At 45.0% G+C, this 20,109-nt stretch overlaps 1 protein-coding gene across 5 annotated transcripts in view; it reads left to right on the plus strand.

Annotated features, from left to right (window-relative positions):
• The window catches only part of SCUBE1 (signal peptide, CUB domain and EGF like domain containing 1), a 178,984-nt gene that overhangs the window by 29,041 nt on the left and 129,834 nt on the right, over window positions 1-20,109 (plus strand). For all 5 annotated transcript variants that reach the window (XM_078601518.1, XM_078601519.1, XM_078601522.1 and 2 more), the window contains exon 4: window positions 4,188-4,322. In XM_078601518.1, coding sequence (XP_078457644.1) covers window positions 4,188-4,322 — 135 coding nt within the window. The remainder of the gene's footprint in view (window positions 1-4,187; window positions 4,323-20,109) is intronic.

A 20,109-nucleotide genomic window follows, 5' to 3' on the forward strand; every position in this document is an offset into this window, starting at 1 on the left:
AAGTATATGTAATTGTTCTTGTTTCTAGAGTGATAAGTGAAGGAATATCTAAGTCTGTGGGTGAATAGTGGTGAAGCTCTGTCCTTTCCCAATCCTGGCCAGCCTGGCCAAAAAAATATAAATGAAACGATTATATAACAACAGCGATCTTCTTGGTTCTTTCGGTAAAGTCACGTAGAAGGGAAATAATAAAATAAGAAAAATAATTATTATGTTTTTTTTATTTTATTATTTCCCTTCTACGTGACTTTACCGAAAGAACCAAGAAGATGAATCCCTGCAGTCACGAAAGCTTTAAATCGAAATTCAACAACAGAGATGTTTACACACGCGATTCGATGCAGGTATCGTGACCTTAAGAATCAATATTAATCAATGGATTTGTTCCAGCCATGGTCTGCTCGCCAGCCACAATGTGCCCTCTCACAGCAAAGGCAGAGTAATACAAACCAGAGAAGACAAAATGCCTGTAGAGTAATGCGATGGCACAACATTCTCCAGCCGTTATGGTTGGGCAAATAGAGGAAACATCTTTAAAATATGATGCACGTCTTGGCTATTTTGAAAGCATTACGTAACGCCACTGAAAAAGTGTCTTGCCGTTCAACATAATATATTTTGTCTCTGACAACTGGGGATTTATGTTTTTTACATTGATACAACTTGACCCCATCTGAATATATAACCATTATATTTGGCCCTTTGTCAAACCGCCTCTGAATGAAGTTATCCCATGCTGCGTCGGTGATGAGGGTTGATTGACCTTACTTCACCATGCTGTTCATTGCAGGTTGGTGTATACGGAGCTCATAAGCGGTTAATACATCACTTTACCACGGATTTTTGTTACGTTTAACCTTTTCAGTCATGGTCAGGAATTGAACTTCGCTTTGGCAGGCTCACAGTGCAATACACAAAGCCCTGCACCCCTGTTCCACGCGACTCACTCTTAACGTAAATTTTCCAAACTGCGGTAGTTTGATATACATTGCTACATAAAACTGTGCACCCATTGTATATACCGAAAATTAAAAAAAAGGCAAGCATATTTCACAATTAGAGGCACTTATATAATGCCTTACACAATAGCACTTGGATACGGATGCATGAAAATCATACTCGGGGTATTTTACGTAAGAGGTGACGCGCGTGGTTTCCTCCAATGACCAAATCACCCTGAATGTCGCCGATCTGCCTTGGGACAAAAAAAACCAAGGTGTTGAAGACTTTATGTTTTGAGGTGTAAAAATTGTCATCCCGTATGTGTGGAGCTATGAGTATTAATCCCTCTGAATTATGCATGATTCCTCCAGTTTTTTTATACTTCCTCTCACATGCCAAACACCCATTTTATGGAATTGGCCAAGCATCCCGATGCAAGTGCCTCTCTTGTCGAAGAGTCTTGAGAATCCGTGGGACTGCCCTGGATAAATAAAGGGCACTTGGCCATGAAGTGAGTCTTGGCGATGGTTTCTGCCACCTCTCTGCAGGGACCGTTTGTCCTCGCAACCTCGTGACTTGCGCTGTGACTAACCGAGCGGGTGATGTGTGGCTGATGCTCACATTGGCACAAACACAGCCGCTCAACACTACGCACACACGCGCTGTTTCCTTGTTTCAGCATCGTCAGAGGAAGTCACGGTTCGAACACTGGACTTGCGATCCAGAGGTCGCCGGTTTCTTTTGATCTCCCTGTGTGCGACAGTTGAAGTAATGGGGCAGTGTAAATGGGGTGCACAGCAGTCGGTCAGCAGGTCACGTATCGTGGGGCAAAGTGCCCGGCATGGCATCGTGGGCCAAAATATCTTCTAGAGGAGCTTTCTAGAGCACCCTCTAGTGGAGGCCTTTTCATCAGCATTGACGTGAGCAAGAAATGAATTGCTGCACCTTTGCCCCTTTTATATTTTCAGTACCGTCAGGCATGTCCATTGGACATATTGACATTTTCCGTTTTGTTTATCTCTGGGACTCTTTGCTTTCGTATTTTTTTGTTTAATCTCATCGTCTGAATGTCTTCCCTGTCTGCTTGACTGCGTCTGCGAATGTTTGTATGACTCTTCGTCCCGTGCGTTGTGACTTGGAGGTCAACTCAGCCCTTCATCTATCCAGGGTCAATAAGCACACTTTGTAGGGAAAGTCAACAGTGGTTGTCCTGTGGAAAGACTTCCCCCATCATAGGAATGTGGAATATCAGTCACTGGTTCAGGGCTGTAAACTGGACATGAGCGTTAAAAAAAGTTCAGTTGCGTGGAAAATCACATTGACCTTTTTACTTTGACAAATAACCATACGGTCGTCTCTTAAGTCCCTTAATTGCAATGGTACTCGGTGACATCCCTGGACCGGAATCGCAGTCATGGCAGATATAGTACAAATATTCCATACCTTTCTATTCGTTGTTGATGTATCACCTGTTCACATCAAAATGCAAATAATAAACTATTTGACCGTTCATACACGGAAGATAGAAACAGAAAAGGATGCGATCATCGTCACGGTTACATTGTCTCGTTTGGCTCAGCCAGGGGTGGGAAACAGCTCCCTTACGGGTCGTCAAAGATGACTTTTAAAAAATACCTTTGGCGGGCCTCACATTCACAATCACACCTCAGCGTCATCCAATAATAACGTGAACGGCAGGGCTCACGTTCTTATTCTTCTTCCGTGTGTGGCTGATGTAGATGCAGACCAACAGCTACAATTTCACATGCAGGTGGTGAAGCCAGACAACCGTGTCAGGAGCAGCGGAATGTAGCGCTCTCATGTCTCCCTGCGCATTTGTGGATCGGGGCATTGCGTCGATATTATGTTGTATGGCCCCTTCCTGGATGACCACAGTCGCCACAATACTGGAGAGTTGTACATTTTCCATTTGTGCATCAGGTATCCGCATCTGCCATGGTTTGTGAGGATGCTGTTTAGGGTGGACCATGAGCTTCTTGAAAGATCAAACCCTGGGATGGCTAAGAAGATGCTTACAGTGATGGATAAACATCTAATTCTAGATTTGAAGCTTTCATGACTGCAAGGATTCATATTCTTAGGTTTTTTCGGTAAAGTCACGTAGGTAGAAAATTTAAATTAATAAAAGTAAAATAAAAAATCACGACGTTTCGGAGGCAACACAAGCTTCCGTCTTCATGTGGAACCATCACAGCACGATAGCTGTATTTTACTTTTATTAATTTGAATGTTTTACCTACGTGATTTCACCGAAAAAACCTAAGAATATGGATAAACATCTATTGTGTGACATTTCAGAGTGGCCGTGGCCATAATAAATTGAGTTATCTGCTTAACTAGGTTGCTCGGTCCTGATTTCAGGGTATCACTTGTCAAGACGCTCGTGTTAGGAATGGTTAATCAAAAGTGTTCAACGCATGTTGTTGGTTGTATGTATTTCACGTGTTCTATGTATTTCATGTGTTGTATGTATGTTGTGTGTGTCGATCACACGTAAAACAATTCAGCTGCGTGGTGATTAGATGAATTATCACTGGTCAACAAAAAAAAAATTCTGGCCTGGACTTTTGCAGCTGTTTTAGACTAATTTCAGGGTGCTGATTCCAAATCTGATCCTCAGATTTGCTCTATCACATCTCATTTTTATGCTATCGACATACCCCATTTTCATTGATTTTTCCCGAAATTAACTCTGTCACTTATGATTGCAAGTTTTTGCGAGTCAGTGACTGCTTTAGTGTTAAAATATGGTGCTGTATTTTTAGGATAGTGTGTTTCTAATATCATTTTATGTAGATATCCACATTTATTCAATATTTTTCTTCCGCAGTTTTTATTGAAAATGCAACATTTGATATCTCAAAAACCTAATGTGATAGACAAAAACTGATGCCAGACTTTGGAATCAGCACCCCAAAATTACCTTAGAACCGTCGGAATACCTTATGCCAGAAAAAGTGTGTTGACCAGTGTTATCATTGATATTGGGGGTCACGATTCATTTCAAAAAAGGGTCACGTGGGACCATTTACATAGAACGTGCCAATAAATTGACTTAATAAAATGAAAACTCGATTCTTCCACACACTCGGGAGTCGACTCGTGTACCGACAGCCCACAAATTGACGACGGTCAAAATCAATCGCAACGTCGCTTCATGCACCCCCCCCCCCCGTGCCCATGTCTCACTCTCCTCCCGTCTCTGTCTCTCCCCCCCCCCCCAGACGTTGACGAGTGCGAGGTTAACAATGGCGGCTGCCAGCACGTGTGCGTCAATACGATGGGCAGCTACGAGTGCCTGTGCAAAGAGGGCTTCTTCCTCAGCGACAACCAACACACCTGCATCCACCGCTCCGAAGGTAGGGCGCTCTCCTCTGCACGTGTGCGTACGTACGTTGAAACTTTTCCTACGCGCCGTGCCTAGCCAACCGCGTCGAATCGGAGGTGCAGGGAAGTGAGTCGGAGGTGCGGCACTGAGGCAGAAGCGGAACGAAATAAATTGCTTGTGGCCCCAAGAGCTCAAGAGCACCTCACCCTTTATCTCCCCACCTCGATTCACGTGGATTTCAATTGTAGCCGGATTCTCCGCAACATCAGATGCTTCAGAAGGTAAGACGGAGTGCTGAAATTCAGCCGGAATGGTCTGGAACTCTGGTCTGGGAATTCGTTTGGCACGCCACATCCACCTTGCCTCATTTTGTCCTCATGCTTGTGTACATGCCTGGCACATAAGACCAGAGCATATATGGGGCACTATAGTATGAAATGATAATTGACAGCTGTAGCTTGTACCCTAGTGGTAGTGCCTTATGCCGGTAATCCCTACTCCGTGTCAGCCTAGCAGCGTTTGAGAAAATATCTCATGAGAAACAAATCCCTTGTTGGTGAGACGCACCACAAACCTGTGCCCGGTGTCAAAAAAGTTCTATGAATATGGTCACACGCACACACTAACTTGATATTTAAGACAGTTGAAACTCCACGACCAAGTTTGTAACAAGACACAACGGTATTCAAAGAGAAAATGGCACTTGTGCATTATGGGAAGAAAAAGAAAAAAACCCCATCAACCGTTCCTGAATAAGTGCATTGTGGTCCTCTTGTCTAAGATCACCATCAAAATCATTTGAGCACACGCGTGCGACTCACTGAGAGGTAGCAGTGATGCAGAGATAGACACCTGTGAACTGGGTTCACTCTTGCCTCCTCTAAGTCCACTCGCACTGCGCTATGTAAGGCTAACTCACGTTCCCAATGTCTCAGATCTTTGCAGATTGCCCTGATTTTGGCTACATCGGACAATGGGCCCTCATTCAGTTCGCGAACTCACACACACACACACACTTTGGCAAGAGAAAAGCGGACGAAAAGTGCTGCGTGTAATTGTGATACTCTAGGTGCGTGCGGCCTATGTTACCAGCAAACTCTGCTGTCACACGGGGTGGTGGGGGAGGGGGGGCTGAGGGTGAGACAGTGGGAGGAGGTGGGGGTGGGGGGAGCAGAGTATAGATGCAACGGCACGGGCCAGTTTGTAGCGACCGCTCCGACACGATCACACGGTCGTGCCGCGCGTTGATCGGTAGACGTCCGATGTTTCGCTTCACGAGCTCCTGAGCTCAATTTAACCCTTCCCCGTCCCGAGACGTCCGCAGGTTGCAGGGTGGGTCCCGTTCGCCGCCGAATCTCGGCGGTGTGGCAATGGCGCCGCTGTTGTTAAACACGTTGTGCCCCTGCTCTTTGGTTCTTTCGGTAAAGTCACGTATAAAGATAAAATAATAAATTGAATAATAGCATACGACGTTTCGATTGCAACACAAGCAATCGTCATCAGGTATAAATGAAATAGCAACAAAAATCTAACCAGAAAACTATAGACAGACATATAAGCAGACAGATATCACCAAGATACATAGAGAGAGAGCAACACATGTGCTCGCCGCAGAGAACTGTAGCGACACGACCGCACTCTACGATAGCTGGCGCCAAACTGTGCCACACGCCCCTTCAGCATGGTCTTGTGGGAGCCTCGGTACTGATGACGTCATTTTATTTTAGTTTCTCTTTCAGTTACGTTCGGAACGGAATCGGAAGAAACACTGATGACGTACACACACGTACACGTACGTCATCGGATCGGGAAAGGGTTTCCCAACATGTGAAAACCCTACCCAGTGGTGGCCTATAGCCGGTGAAAATGATGATTTACAGCACCCTGCCAATCCTCGTGTGGATGAAGTCCTCACCATGCTCTGTCTGTCATGGGAATTGTTTCACTATACTTCACCATGGTCAGTATGGATTGATGATGGAGGGGGGGGGGCAGGTAAATATATCTCTCACTCCTGAGGTTAGCCATGGCCGGGAATCTAACACGGCGTTGTGGATTCATAGCGTACCGTCACGAACCACTGTACTATCGCTCCTTCATAAAAAGTCAGTTTATTTATCAATACATTGCTGTACTCAATGTATCAATACAATACATTGCTGACCCGCCCCTAGTGGACGTATTTCAAAAAGAGCTTCATAGCTCATCGGATTCCTCCAGTCTAAACGCGGATTCTGATTCTGACACGCGTTGTAATGGTTAGCACACCGGACTTGCAATACAGAGGGCGCAGTTGCAACGATTAGGCAAGTTTCTTAAATGCCCATGCTTCTGACCACCCAGCAGTATAGATGGACGTGCCACAGTTAGTCGGTCGGCAGGGCGCGTGTGCGGTGGGTGAAAGTGTGGGTACTCCCACTTCTGCCAAGGCCGTCTGGCCAGTGTGGCAGAAGAGGAAACATACTCGCCTGGGCTCCTTCCAGTGGAGGCCATTCCTTCAGCAGTGGCACGAGCAAAACACTTGCAGGGCTGCACCTCCCTTTCTGAACTTACTCGAGCAGGAATCTGTTCAGTACATGGGTGAATGGTGTTCGTGTGGTTCTGCTCGGGGGGGCGGAGGGCCCCACAATATATTAAGGTTGCCCCTGAGTGTTGGAGAGCGTAGTTGTCACGGCACTCGTTAGGGTTGATTTACGCAGTGCCGTTTTGGAAAGAGAACTGGGGACGTGCGGCGTTATGACTGCTCATTACACCCCTGCGTTGTGTCCATTTGGCAAGGAAATCTGAATATTCAGCACAGCTGTCAGGACTGCACTGTGATATAAATGAATGCTGGCATTGAGCATAGGCGTTTGCCATTCATGGCAATGTACAACAACTTTGTCATTAAAACTCAATACGAGTTCCACCAGTGCACATTTTGTACATTAAGTCATGGCAAATGCGTGCTTAACTACAGCATAGACATTGCATTCGCTACCGTGTGTGTGGCTTTTGATGAACTTGACTTCAGAAGTAGCGGCCCGTTAGTCATGATGAATCTACAGGATTTACACCATTGGTACCTCATTTGCCAGTAAACAAAAATATGATAATTGTTGTTTTACCCTTTTATTTGGCAAAAAAAAGGTGTCAGTTTTGTTGCCAGATAAAAGGGTAAAAAACCAATTATCGAATCTACAGGAGTCAATGATGAGGCTGTGTACAGCTATCACTGAGCTGGTATTGTCAGTGGGTACGATCAGTGCATTGGCAGATGACAATACCGTGTTCGTTGTGACATACAGGCCGTGGACAGGGATATGATCAAGAATACGATGGCATCTCTGTGATGTCGCGTTGACATGCAAAGCATGCTGGTATTTAAGGCAATCTTCCGCTGTGTTACTCCATCGCTCGTCTGGTCTGCGACGTGGCCCAGCAGTAGCGTGTTCCCCGCTTGTTGCAAGAGGTTAAAGGTTCGAATCCAGCAACCGCCCTGATCGTTCTAGATTTGAAGCTTTCGTGACTGCAAGGATATTCATACTCTTAGGTTTTTTCGGTAAAGTCACGTAAGTAAAAAAGAATAATAAAATAATAATAAATCACGACGTTTCGGAGGCAACACAAGTCTTCAGGTGGGACCGTCACAGCTAAACTCTCACTTGATACAGTAAATTTAGCTGTGACGGGTCCCACCTGAAGACGGAGACTTGTGTTGCCTCCGAAACGTCGTGATTTATTATGATTTTATTTTATTATAATTTTTTACCTACGTGACCCGCCCTGATCGTTCCTGCGGTGTGGTATTAACCCGAAGTAGTCGTAGTAGCAGTGACACTACGCCCCGCCTGCTTGCCAGTGGACGTTACAAGATTAGGCCACTGTGTTGTTGGAGAGAAAAACAAATGGCACGGTAAATTATTCCATCGGGATTGTACAAAGCAGCAGTCGCCTCCAACCAACAGAAAAATGCCCCATGTCACACTTGCAAATTAAACTATCCTGGTCTATTGGGTTCTCACCACCTGGTTAAACAAAATTAACTGAACTAAGTTAACATCATTTATGTTAGTGATGTTAAATGTGCAATGGACTCATAGAATGTCAGGGTGTTTAAAGGGCATCGTTCTTTGTGTGTTTTCATCTATAGCTGAACGAATTATGACGATGATTATGATTATTAGACACCGCAAAACCTCAATGTGTAACTTAGTGAGAATAAATCTTGACTTAAAGCTTTCGTGACTGCAGGAATCAATATTCTTGGGTCTTTCGGTAAAGTCACGTAGATAGGTCAAAAGAAAATACCTTTAAAACATCCTGCCTCAGCAGCTTTCTCGCTATTTTTTTCTCCTGATGACAATTGCTTGTGTTGCAATCGAAACGTCGTAGTTTTTTGTTAGTTTTTTTGTTAGTGAGAGGATACAAAGGCCTATCAATGCAGGTCTCAGTTGGACAAAAATTGAGAGAAACGTTTAACAAACACAATACATTCCCCTGCCACGTGTGTTAAATCAAATATCCGCCACCTTTAATTTTTGGTTACGATTTTTCAATTTATTTCCTTCTCCAATAATGTTGTTATGAGAAGCGAGTCAAAGATTGTTTATGTTTGAAAAATAAACCGAGTGTTTTCTCTCTAAAGAGTCTTATTGTGATTGCAATTCTCTTGGCTTACAGGCAGCCAAGTGAAAGTGTTACTTGGATGGCATTGTTATTCAGTAGGAAGCCATAAATTAAAACAAAGAATTTTTACATTTGGCCCAAAATCCATTCCTTTCTCATCTCCGTGTTTTTTCATGTGTCTGTGCACCAAGGTCATCCAAAAGTAGAAATATCAATTTGACTTAATTTTCCATTACTGATGTGTAATGATACATTTTAATGAGGACATTTTGTCTTTAAAAAAAAATCTAGGGATGGCTGCTCCACGGATGATTAATTATACGTGCAAATTCATCACAAAGATGCTGAGGAGGCCCAGTGGTAAGCGCACTGGGCTTGCAATGAGCGTTTACACAACGCAGAGCTCTCCGGCACTATCTCCTGGCGCGGCAGTTGAAGCGATCGGCAAGCTCTTCAATACTTTCCACCACTGTTCACCGAGCAGTGTAAATAGGTACACTGTGGTTCGTCGATTGGCCGGTCCCTTGTCGTGCTGTAAAGTGTGAGTACTCCCTCCTCTTTCATGATGTCTGGCCAGTGTGGAAGAGTAGGCCAAATACCTCTCGAGGGGGCTCCCTGGTGCTCCCTATCGTGGAGACCCTTCCACCAGCAGTGGTATAACGAATGGAGGACATTTTTTTTGGGGGGGGGGGGGTTTTGTGGTGTGCAGAACAGATATTGAAATACTGAGTGCTGTAACTGAGCTTCAATAATAACGGTTGTTATTTCCAATGTTTGCTTTGTAAAGTAGAAATTTGAAGTAGCTGCTCCAAATTCACGCTTTGGATATTAATGGAGTCGTCGTGTTTATACGATCAACTAATACAGCGTCAGTCCGTCACGGGGCTTTGTTAAGAATCTTGAGTAAATGAGGTTGAGTGGTGCAGCTGAGGATAAAAAGGAAAAGGGCGACTGCACAAAAAAAAAGCGCATTTTGGTTTGTTTTGTCTGGAGATTGAGGCCCCCGGTCTCCCCGTAATTTGTCCGCCCCTCCGGCACCATTGTGTGGCACCCAAGCTGCTACACGAATCTGATTATCGCAGTGAAACACCCTGCTGAAAGCCCACAATGCACCTGTCATCCGGCAGTTTGTCACGGCCGGCCCGAGGGCTTTGTGTGTGTCGCCCATCAGCCCCGCGCAGATTTTCTCTCCCAAAGGCCCCCGCGCTCGCTCGCTCCGGCGTTGTGCGGCCGCACTTGGGGGAAGAGGGGGACGGACGGTGGGAGGTGACGTGGCCTAGCCGCGTCCCTCGAGGTTCGCGGTTCGAATCCAGTGGCCACCCCGGTTATTTCCGCGTTTTGGTGTGTATCAACCGTAATGATGCCACGTGCCGTACTGCTACCACAGTGGGCTGTTAAGATCTCGCGAAGTTGTTCGCAAGAGTAGGCCGACGTGTGCCTGGTGTCGTGGCCCGAACTTGAAAATGTACCCGGCAAATAACTCGATTGGAATATACACAGCAATCATCGCCCCACCCCCCGCGCCACCGACTGTGATAACTTGACAGGACCCTTCTGAAACAGAGTCATGAGACTCAGTAAAGCTTCTTTGGATAAATAAGCACAATGCCGTACACTCGCACCAGCCCACATTGATGGTGTCCTCATGTAATCATGAGCACACTGGACTTGCAAAACCAGAGGTCACCGGTTCGATCTCTCTGCCATGGCTCTTGTTGAAACATTGGGCACATTCTTAAAATTCTCCCCCCTCCCCACCTCGTAGTAAAAAAAAAATGTGTACACCACAGTAAGTCCGTCGGCGGTGGGGTTAAGTGTGGACACTCCTGCCTCTTCGAAAAAGTCTGGGGCAGCGTGAAAAAGTTGGTCTAAAAGGGCCCGATACAGCGCTTCCCTCTATTAGAGGCTCTTCGCCCAGCTTGTGACACGAGCGAGCAATTGCATGGCTGCACCTTTACCTTTTTGAAAGAAAACAAATTGTTACCAGAGATCGTTTGCATTCGCACTGCCGCCACTTGCTTTTCCTGGCAAAGCTTGCCCCGCTGGAGGTGCGGCGTGGGTGTTTCTTTTTGTTGATGTTGTTGTTGCTGCTGCTGAGTGAAGGCGAAGGCGGTGGGGCAAGGGGCGGTGGGTGGGTGGAGGAGGAGGACGAGGTGGGGGAGCTTGCCAGTTCAGTGGGTGGCGGTGGTGTTGCGAATTTTAAAGAGGAACAACCAGACTTCGGCAGAGACTGTAATCAGTGGGCGATGAGCAGTAAAAGATGCACAGTGGTGACATCAGCTTTCTTCCTTTGTTTGAGAGCAAAATAGGAAGATTTCTTCACAATTATGGCTAATCGCCTGATGAGGCTGGTTGTTGTCATCACCAGCGAAACGTCGTACCCAAATTGTAAATGCTGTGGGTTTATTCTCCCAACACACCGGTGTGCTGAAGTAGTACAAATCTTACTAATTGCCTGTGCCGGTTGGTAGTGGGTTTAACGACACGTTTATATTTACGCGATCTAACCTAAAAAAAAAACTTATTATGGGAAAAGGTGAATCCCTGCAATTGCTTGCTCACGCTACTGCTGGCAGAAGGTGCCTCCACTATAGAGGGAGCTTTAGGGAGGCCCTCTTAGAGGTACGTTTGGCCAATTCTTGCAAGCGTCTTTGAAGAGGTGGGGTTACCCACACTTTGCCTCACCACACGCGAGCTGCCGATCGGGAAACTGGTATGCCCATATGTACTGCTGGGTTGGACAGAGTTGGCGGGGTGTGGGAGGGGGCATTTAAGAAACTTGTATCATTGTTTCAACCGCTGCGCTAGGAAATGGAATCGAACTGGCGACCTCTGGATTGCGTGCTACACGTTGCACTGTCGCTTCACCAGATTATCTGCCGATCTGCAGCACTTATCATTTTGAGAGGTCAGGCCCCGATACTTGAGATGTCTATTGTCTGCACACAATGGTCAAAGTAACAAGCGCTACTGGGCTCTCGGGAGATGAGACCTGTAGGTGAGTTATTGCCTCGTTATTCTTTTTCCTACGCTTGCGTCAGTTGACATTTAAGAGTTGCCACTTTGTTTTACTGAAGAACAAAACACAAAATCAACATCATCATCATCATCAGTCGGCAGCCATGGTCAATCCACTGCTGGATGATGCCCTCCACAAGCTGCCGCCATCTCTCACTATCGTGGGATGCGTCAATCCACCCAGCAGCTACACACGAAAGCGAATTTCATCGCTTCATCTCCGTTGGGGACGTACTTTCGGATGTGTTCCGATTCTAGGCTGCCACTCCCATTACTATTATTATTTTTTCCCCTACACGAGCATCAGTTTCTACATATACTCTTACCATTGTTTGCATCTTTAGCTAGGAATAAAACACAAACTATGACAATGGTAGGGAAGTTTGTGAGGTCAACTCAACCCTTTATGCCTCCATGGCCAGTAGCGTTTGTCCTGTGGAAAGCCTCACCCCCGCCATAGGAACGTGGAATTTCCACCACTGGCTCAGGGAGCTGTAAACAATAGACGCGGCCGCCCCACAGTCGATTGAGAACGAAACCTGGTTGAGCAAAGCGAGCGTCGTGAAGTTAAAAATAATTTAAAACAACAATGAAATAAACCAGCAAACCCTCTCCAGCATGGGGGGGGGGGTGGGGTTGGTGGGGGAAACACTGCACTCTCGGTCAAAACTGTGGAACATTACCAGTGAAGCATATACAGTCAAAATCTCTTAATTAATCATTAAAAATGGCACGCTCCGCGCCTCATGCCAGGAATGCCGAGGAGCCGATGGGATAATACCGCCGGAGAAGAATCCACCTGTCACGCTTCGAGCGGACTTCCGTGAAGTTACCATTGACAGTTTGCGCGGAGTCTGCGAGCCCTGAATGAATGGATGGGAGTACAACATTTACTTCACACTCATGAGAAATTATTTTCCCAGAGCGAACTGGGCAAAAGCGCAGCGCACATGCTTGGCTTAACGTGTTTTACTTACTTTTTCTAAGAATTGTTTTTTCTGCTTAATCCACACCGAGCCTATTTCTTCACGAGCCAGTTCATTCACCGATACAGTGGTTGTGTGTGCGCGTGTCCGTGCGTATTTTTGCTCAGGGCTACCGACCAATTGTGTTGATTCAGAAGAAGAAGAAGGAAAAAAATCTAAATTCTGGTCCTGTAAATGCTCGAGCGACACTCAAGAAAAGGTCAACGGAAGGTGGCCGGGTGACCCAGCAGCCAGAGTGTTGAGCCGCCACTGTCGATGTCCTGGGTTGGAATCTACGACGTTCAGTCAAGTTTTTCCAGTGGAGCGAGTTGATGGTTTCAGTCCAGTTACCAATGACTACAAAACAAAAATAATCATAAAATGTTACATTACATTGGTAGGCAGCAAGAGGCCCACGTGGAGCATACACAGGTTAAACACGCAATTCAAGCTGTTGAGAAGTCTTCTTGGTTCTTTCGGTAAAGTCACGTAGAATGGAAATAATAAAATAATAAAAATAAAACATAATAAAATCATTCTCACGACGTTTCGGCCACAACGCAAGCAGCCGTCCTCAGGTGGAGAACAGGTCTGTCGAGAAGACAGAGTCTCGAGAAGACAGAGTCTCGACAGACCTGTTCTGCACCTGAGGACGGCTGATTGCGTTGTGGCCGAAACGTCGTGAGAATTATTTTATTATGTTTTATTTTTATTATTTTATTATTTCCATTCGACGTGACTTCACCGAAAGAACCAAGAAGATGAATCCCTGCAATCACGAAAGCTTTAAATCGAAACTGTTGAGAAGTATTGTGTGCCTGGGCAGGGCACGTTGCTAGAACAGATGATGTACAATGGTCAAGGATAGTGACGGAGTTGCTGCCAAGGAATTGAAGATGTTTGAGAGGAGGTCTTTGTGTTCAGGTGCTTGGGTGGATTTACGCATCCTGGTAGCGTGGGAGATGTCGGTGGCTTTGGGAGTTATTCATCCATCGGTGGATTGACCCTGGCTGATGCTGATTAAGTTTAGTTTTGGCACTTGATCTGGTAAAAAAAAATCTAGCTTGAAATCAAATTTTGAATGTCGTGCGACAAACACCAATCTCATAGCAGAGTCTTGCGTGAAAGTGTGCTGCTCCCTTTCGTGCAAAGATAAGAAGGGCACGTGAAAGGATTTTTCAGAAGAAGTTCCGTGAAAATCTCTTGCGCAGCATTCTCGTATACGCCGGAGTAGCATTGCTCCGCAAAAAATTCCCAAATGGATCCTTCGGCTCATGACATGCTGTCAACAGCACACAGCGAATTAAAGTCTGGAAGAAGACGAGAAAATGAATTTAGAAAAATCAATGTGGTGCAGTTTTGGTTATCTAATGCTTACAACTCTGAGCCAGTGGAGGAAATTCCATATTGCTATGGCAGGGGTGAGTTTATTCACAGTAATGGTGTGATTGATGCATTGACTCATCAATTAATTGAATTCCTTGACACTGAATTGTGACAATTCAGAGCATTGCTGGATGGGGGGTTGCGAATTGTCTCGCACAAAAACAGCAACAACAACAAAAACCACTGGTCACTTCCCAATCTCTGACCAGGATTTGAACTCACACCCTTGTGATTATGAGCAGCGCACGTCAGCCACGGCACCACCTAGCCATGCGACACTGCACTCATTTAATCGGGACGAACGAGCTTCAGCGTACATAAATGCAACACATTCGTCAATACGACTGCCTTAAAATAAATAATATATACTCAAGCAATAGCCATTCTTCACGTGCTATGAAGAATGACCATTGCCCAAAATGTATTCGATTTTTTTTTTAAGCCTTAGTGTTATTGATGAATGCGGTTGAGTCCATTTGGTTAAGTGGAGCGAAACCAAACTGCACACATGTACGCATGCCACGCGTACACAACGCGGGATTCCATTGTGCTCCAATATATCATCAACATTAATCCAGTGCGGTTTTTTTTTTATCGAGCTCTTGTAACCAGTATCAAAAGAATGAATCCCAGTGTTGTGTAATTTATTCCATGTTTTCATTCATTCGTGTTAATCGAAGCTAGCGAGGACTGAATGTAAATGAGCTGCTTCGAGTGGAGTGACGACGCAGCTGTGCCCAGTGTTGGAGACATCCGTAGCTACGTGCGGTCAGAATTGTCTCCACAAGTCTGAGCTAAGTTGGCGCTGCTCCTAACCGTGAGCGTAGATGTCCCGGGTTCCACTGCCAAAACAATCATCAGCAATGCACGCGCGTTGCACATAGCATTACCTGATTTGGGATCCACGTTCTGCTATGTTCGAGCAAACGGGAGGAGCGATGGTGCCGCGGTTTTGTGCACTGCACTGCAACATGCAGCCCGAGTTTAGACGCCCAGCCACGGCGAACATCAGTGGCGAGTTATATTTGGACCAGCCCCTAGTCCCTACCTCCCCAACCCATGCTGATCGGCATGTCGAGGTATGGTCAAACAACCCCCACAATGGACAAAGTGTGGGAAGTCATTACCTAGCAAAGGATTTAAAAAATGGGGCGATTGTTATATTATTATTTAGATGGACAAATTAAAGCATTAAAGTGAGGTGGAATAATATCAAAATGGAACATTCATATTTGAAATCACGTAATTACAATAATGCATTTGATTCGGTATTCAAAATGAACGTGTACATTAATCAGAGTAAAATTTGGGTGGTAAAACATTTTCCAAATTCTTACATGTGTCGGAGAATGTAGTGGCATTACCATGCGTTTGGCTTGTGACTGGACACCAGCGTGCACCGAGAAAACCCACGCCTTCAAGGGGACAACTCACTCAGAGCTCCACACAGATAGATTCAAGAATACTACACTACCATATTTTGACTTCCCTCACCATCCCAATCCCACGCGAATGCTTGCCATTCTAGGACGGCATTTCCTTTCTAAGCAGGCTCAGGTCCTGCTGAGCTTTCGAGGGCCCGTGTGAAACCCGGCGCATTCAGGGGCAATTTTGGTCGAAGGCATTATCATCATCCGTCGGCTCTCGAGCCGCCCTGTCACATTCATCGGCATCAGAGGCCGCTAAGTGCTTAGCGCTGACAGCGAGTTTTGGCTTTAAGGGATTGCGTCGGTCTGGAAGGGTTTAATGAGCAATTGAATTCAATTAATCCTGTTGACGCTGGGCGTTAAAGCAACAGTAATTGACGGGAGCACTCGCACGTGTGCCCGGAGAAGACATGCCCGTCATTATCCGCGTGACGTGCGCACGCGCGCGCGTGTGTATGTGTGCGAGTACGTGCGTGTGTGTGTATGTGCGCGTGCGTGTGTGTGTGTATGTGCGCGTGTGTGTTTGTATGTGCGCGCGCGCGTGTGCGTGTGTGTGTGTATGTGCGCGTGTGTGTGTGCGCGCGCGCGCGTGTGTGTGTGTGCGCGTTGACAAGCGTGCGCGCACGCACGGCGTTGTACTCTCCACTGATGTCATGAGCGCAGGCAGGGCCAATTATGCCATCTTATTAGCTAGACTGGGCCGCTTTGATCAGAGACACTTCAACAAGGCTCGAAGAGACCCGGTGTTTGTCTAAGCTGAAGATAATAAGAAGGGAGCTGCCAAGTCCTTTTCCTGGAATGCAAGCCGCACATGCTAGATGCATTACATAAGTTTATCCCAGGATACAAATTAAATTCAATCACGTGTAAGCCTCCGCAATAAACCGTCAGAAAAAAGTTGCCTGAGCTAATTTTCTCGAACGTTATCGTTGGGATTTCACCAATGTTGAGCGCGAGTAAGAGGGAAAAAAAGAGCTGGATATTATTAAATTCTCAAATGTGGAGTCACTTTACAGCAACGCGTACGTAAATATCTCTTAAACGTTGATGGTACATTCCACTGGGCTTAATTTTACTGTCCCAACTCGCATTTAAGTTTTAAAGCCTTGGCCGTTTTTTTTGTTGTTGTTGCAACAATGGCACTTAAAGAGCATGTCTCGCTTGTAAACTTAACAAGGCAGACGAGTTATTTTTGCTATTGTTCACCACTCACCGGGGTTGAAAGCCACTTAGTTGTTAATTCTTCTAAAATAGAAAGCAAAGATAATCACTAAGCCACTTTTGTTATCCATTTATTATTAATATTTCTACTATGCCTGCTTACCCAAAAAAAAATACCTGACTGAATCCCAACATTTTATTTTCAGGAAGGTCTTGCCCAGTTTTCACAATTGTGGACAATGTTGCTAGATGTGTGATACCAACTGAGTAATTTGCAGGTAAATTTTCAGCATCGGGATATTTGGCCAACACCGGTTACATTGTATGTTTTTATATTTTTTTACCTGTGGGAGGAAATGCGTGAATCTGGAGGATAATCCATGCAGAGCAGGGGGAGGTCGTCCAAACTCCAAACTGGAGGGCATCCAAGACTGGGATCGAACCCAGTCCCTTTTTGCTGTGAGACACCAGTGTCACCACTCCGCGCCACCCTGCCGCCCAAAAACAATATGAAGAATGCAACAAAGGAAATGCACAAAGAATGCCACAATAAAGATGGATATGTATTGATTGTGGAAGCAGTGGTGGCTGTAAACGATTGTTAAGACTTAAATAGTGAATCCCTTTGAGTTTTATTTCTCTATTATGTGTTGGGCCAAAATAGGCATACTAACGAGTAAATGCATGCCACTGTAAGATCAGGACTCGTGGCTGATCATTTATAATAGCAATAAGAATAAGTTATGGCTATTATAATTCACATACCTTTGCCAATAAGTGCTGGATGAAGGCCTATCCACACCGTGTTGGTTGCGAGGGATGTTTTACCATACTTCGCCACACTATTCAGTCTGGGCAGAGCAGTGGTCAGGAATCGAACCCAGGACACAGTGCGTCTGTCACACAGTGGATGGACCTTTGTGCCACGGAGTAATTTTTTTTACCAGTGATTGTGTACTCATTTATTTCATTTAATAAACACGGGATATCGCCATCTCTTCCAAAAAATAACTTGCAGATCGCTAGAGGGATAATTAATCGGCAGGATTGTCATGGTACATCCATGAACAGGGAACATGCTTCGCAGTTTATTGGCAGCATTCAATCGACAGACAAATAAAACAAGGGCGGTGATGGTGATGGTGACAGTAGCGATAATTGCAGTGACAAGACTCCCAGAGAAAATTTAATTTAATATCGAGGGAATTAGTTCATAAAGATTGTGTAGGTATATTCCTTGGGGACATTTCATCCCTCAATGCCCAGCCATTTCCACTTGCAACCTTACACAAATAATCACAGCAGTCAGTGACCATTCGAAAATAATATACACTAATAAAACAAGCACAGTTATTCTCCCCCACGTATAACACTGGGATTAAGAATTACATTTAGTGCACCTTGAACGTTACCAGTGGTGGCTGCCGCACGTAGCTCACTGCCAATGCCATTACAATTTTCCACTTTTATTTTTTTAAATAGAAAATATCGAAGACAGCTTAATCTCCATGCCCCCTACCCCCGTGACTCTAAAAATGCAGCTGGCTGTGATATGGGACACCTAAACAATTAGTAACGTCGATCACCAGGGAGAATGAAAAAAAAACAACATTCTATTATGCCCACAGTTACAATCCCACAGTCAATTTCACAATTGGGAGAAACCCATTTCTGGGGTGAATTTTGCAAGGGGCATTCATATTTTTTTAGGCCCAATTATGGTTTTTGTGTGCTTGTTGTTAAATCCTTAAGCTATAAACGCAGATCGGTAACAGATGTCCGTTCGTATTTCTGAGTTTATGCACAAATGTGAAAAAAATAATTTGCTTGAAAATAGAAAAACACTGCAGTCGCCATTCATGGAAGATGAATGCCAATTAAAATATCATTCCACGTCGCTCTGATTATTGGATCAAATTGGATTCATCATCATCGTCGTCATCATCATGATCAATCCACTGCTGAATTAAAGCCTTCTAAAGTCGTCACCATCCCTTCACGGTCCCGCGATGACAACAATGTACCTCACACCTACGTACAACAAGCCGATCTCGTCGCTCCATCTCCATGGTGGACCCCTCTTGGGAGCTTTCCCTCATTTGGCTGCCATTTCATCACCATATGACATTGTTCTTTGAGGGCATGAGACTAACTCCATAAGTTGAATTGCGAATAAAAGATAATGGCGGTAATTTAAACGCAGCAATTTTTTTTTCAGCAGGTAAGGCCCACTGAGCTATATAGCTCTTTTTCAGAAGCGACCTTGCCACAATTGAAAGCTCAACAAAGTGGCTTATCGTGTGGAAATGTATAGCAGCCAAATGCTCTTAAATGCATGTTTATAAATGTGAAGGGAAAAACCGGAGGACCTGGAAAAAAATCCACACGACCACGGAGAAAGAGAACGTGCAAACTCCAAATATACAGCGTCAGGGTCGGGATCGAACCCACAACCTCCTGTATACCAGGCGAGGTAGTTAACATTTCACCACATACTGAAACACGGAGAGTCACAACCTTGCAAATTACACTTTTCTCTCAATAGACTTATCTTCTGCTTCCTGCGTATAATTACATTCCTTGCGCGTATGTAAGTGTAAACTTGCTGTTGGTAATGACAATAGAGACCCTTTGTACATTATTTCCTAAGTAATTGTCTTGACGTTATATTCTGCGTTTGTAATACTGTAGATTAATATATTATTTGTTGAAGGCTTACACACAGAATCAATCATTTGTATATGGCAATTGAATTCAATTAACTTTAACATGTTGGCTCGCATAAATGCTTACCTTTACAGAAAGCTCGAGTAACAGAGAGGCTAATGGAACATAAAAATAGCTATTGACCACAGTCTAATTTTTTTAAGGCAGGAGCCATGCTGTACAAGGGATTAAGTCACAAATCCGCCTTGCTCGGTTAATCGGACTTATGAGAAACAGTAATCAGAAAGGAGACGTGCCGAATGCCAATTTCACGCCGCTGTGATTAAATTCCTTCGCTCGATATGTGTGTGACAAACCCCTTGTTCGTTCTTTTGCCATTTCCTTGAGCGCGCCCCCATCTCGGATTATTTTCGTCGGGAATCAAATCAATAATGTGCGCCGCGCGTGGGCTCGACAACCGGCAATCTAACTCGGGCATCTGTTTAAACAAAAAAAAATGGCACTTTGCAGCTCATCGGATTCTTCCAGCGCGAATATTTTTTTTTTCCTGATTCTGATTCCGCAATCCTCACTCGACGTCCGCGTC

This window comes from Lampetra planeri, chromosome 16 (genome assembly GCF_965212315.1).
Source record: "Lampetra planeri chromosome 16, kcLamPlan1.2.h2, whole genome shotgun sequence".
In the NCBI taxonomy this organism is placed as follows: Eukaryota; Metazoa; Chordata; class Hyperoartia; order Petromyzontiformes; family Petromyzontidae; genus Lampetra; species Lampetra planeri.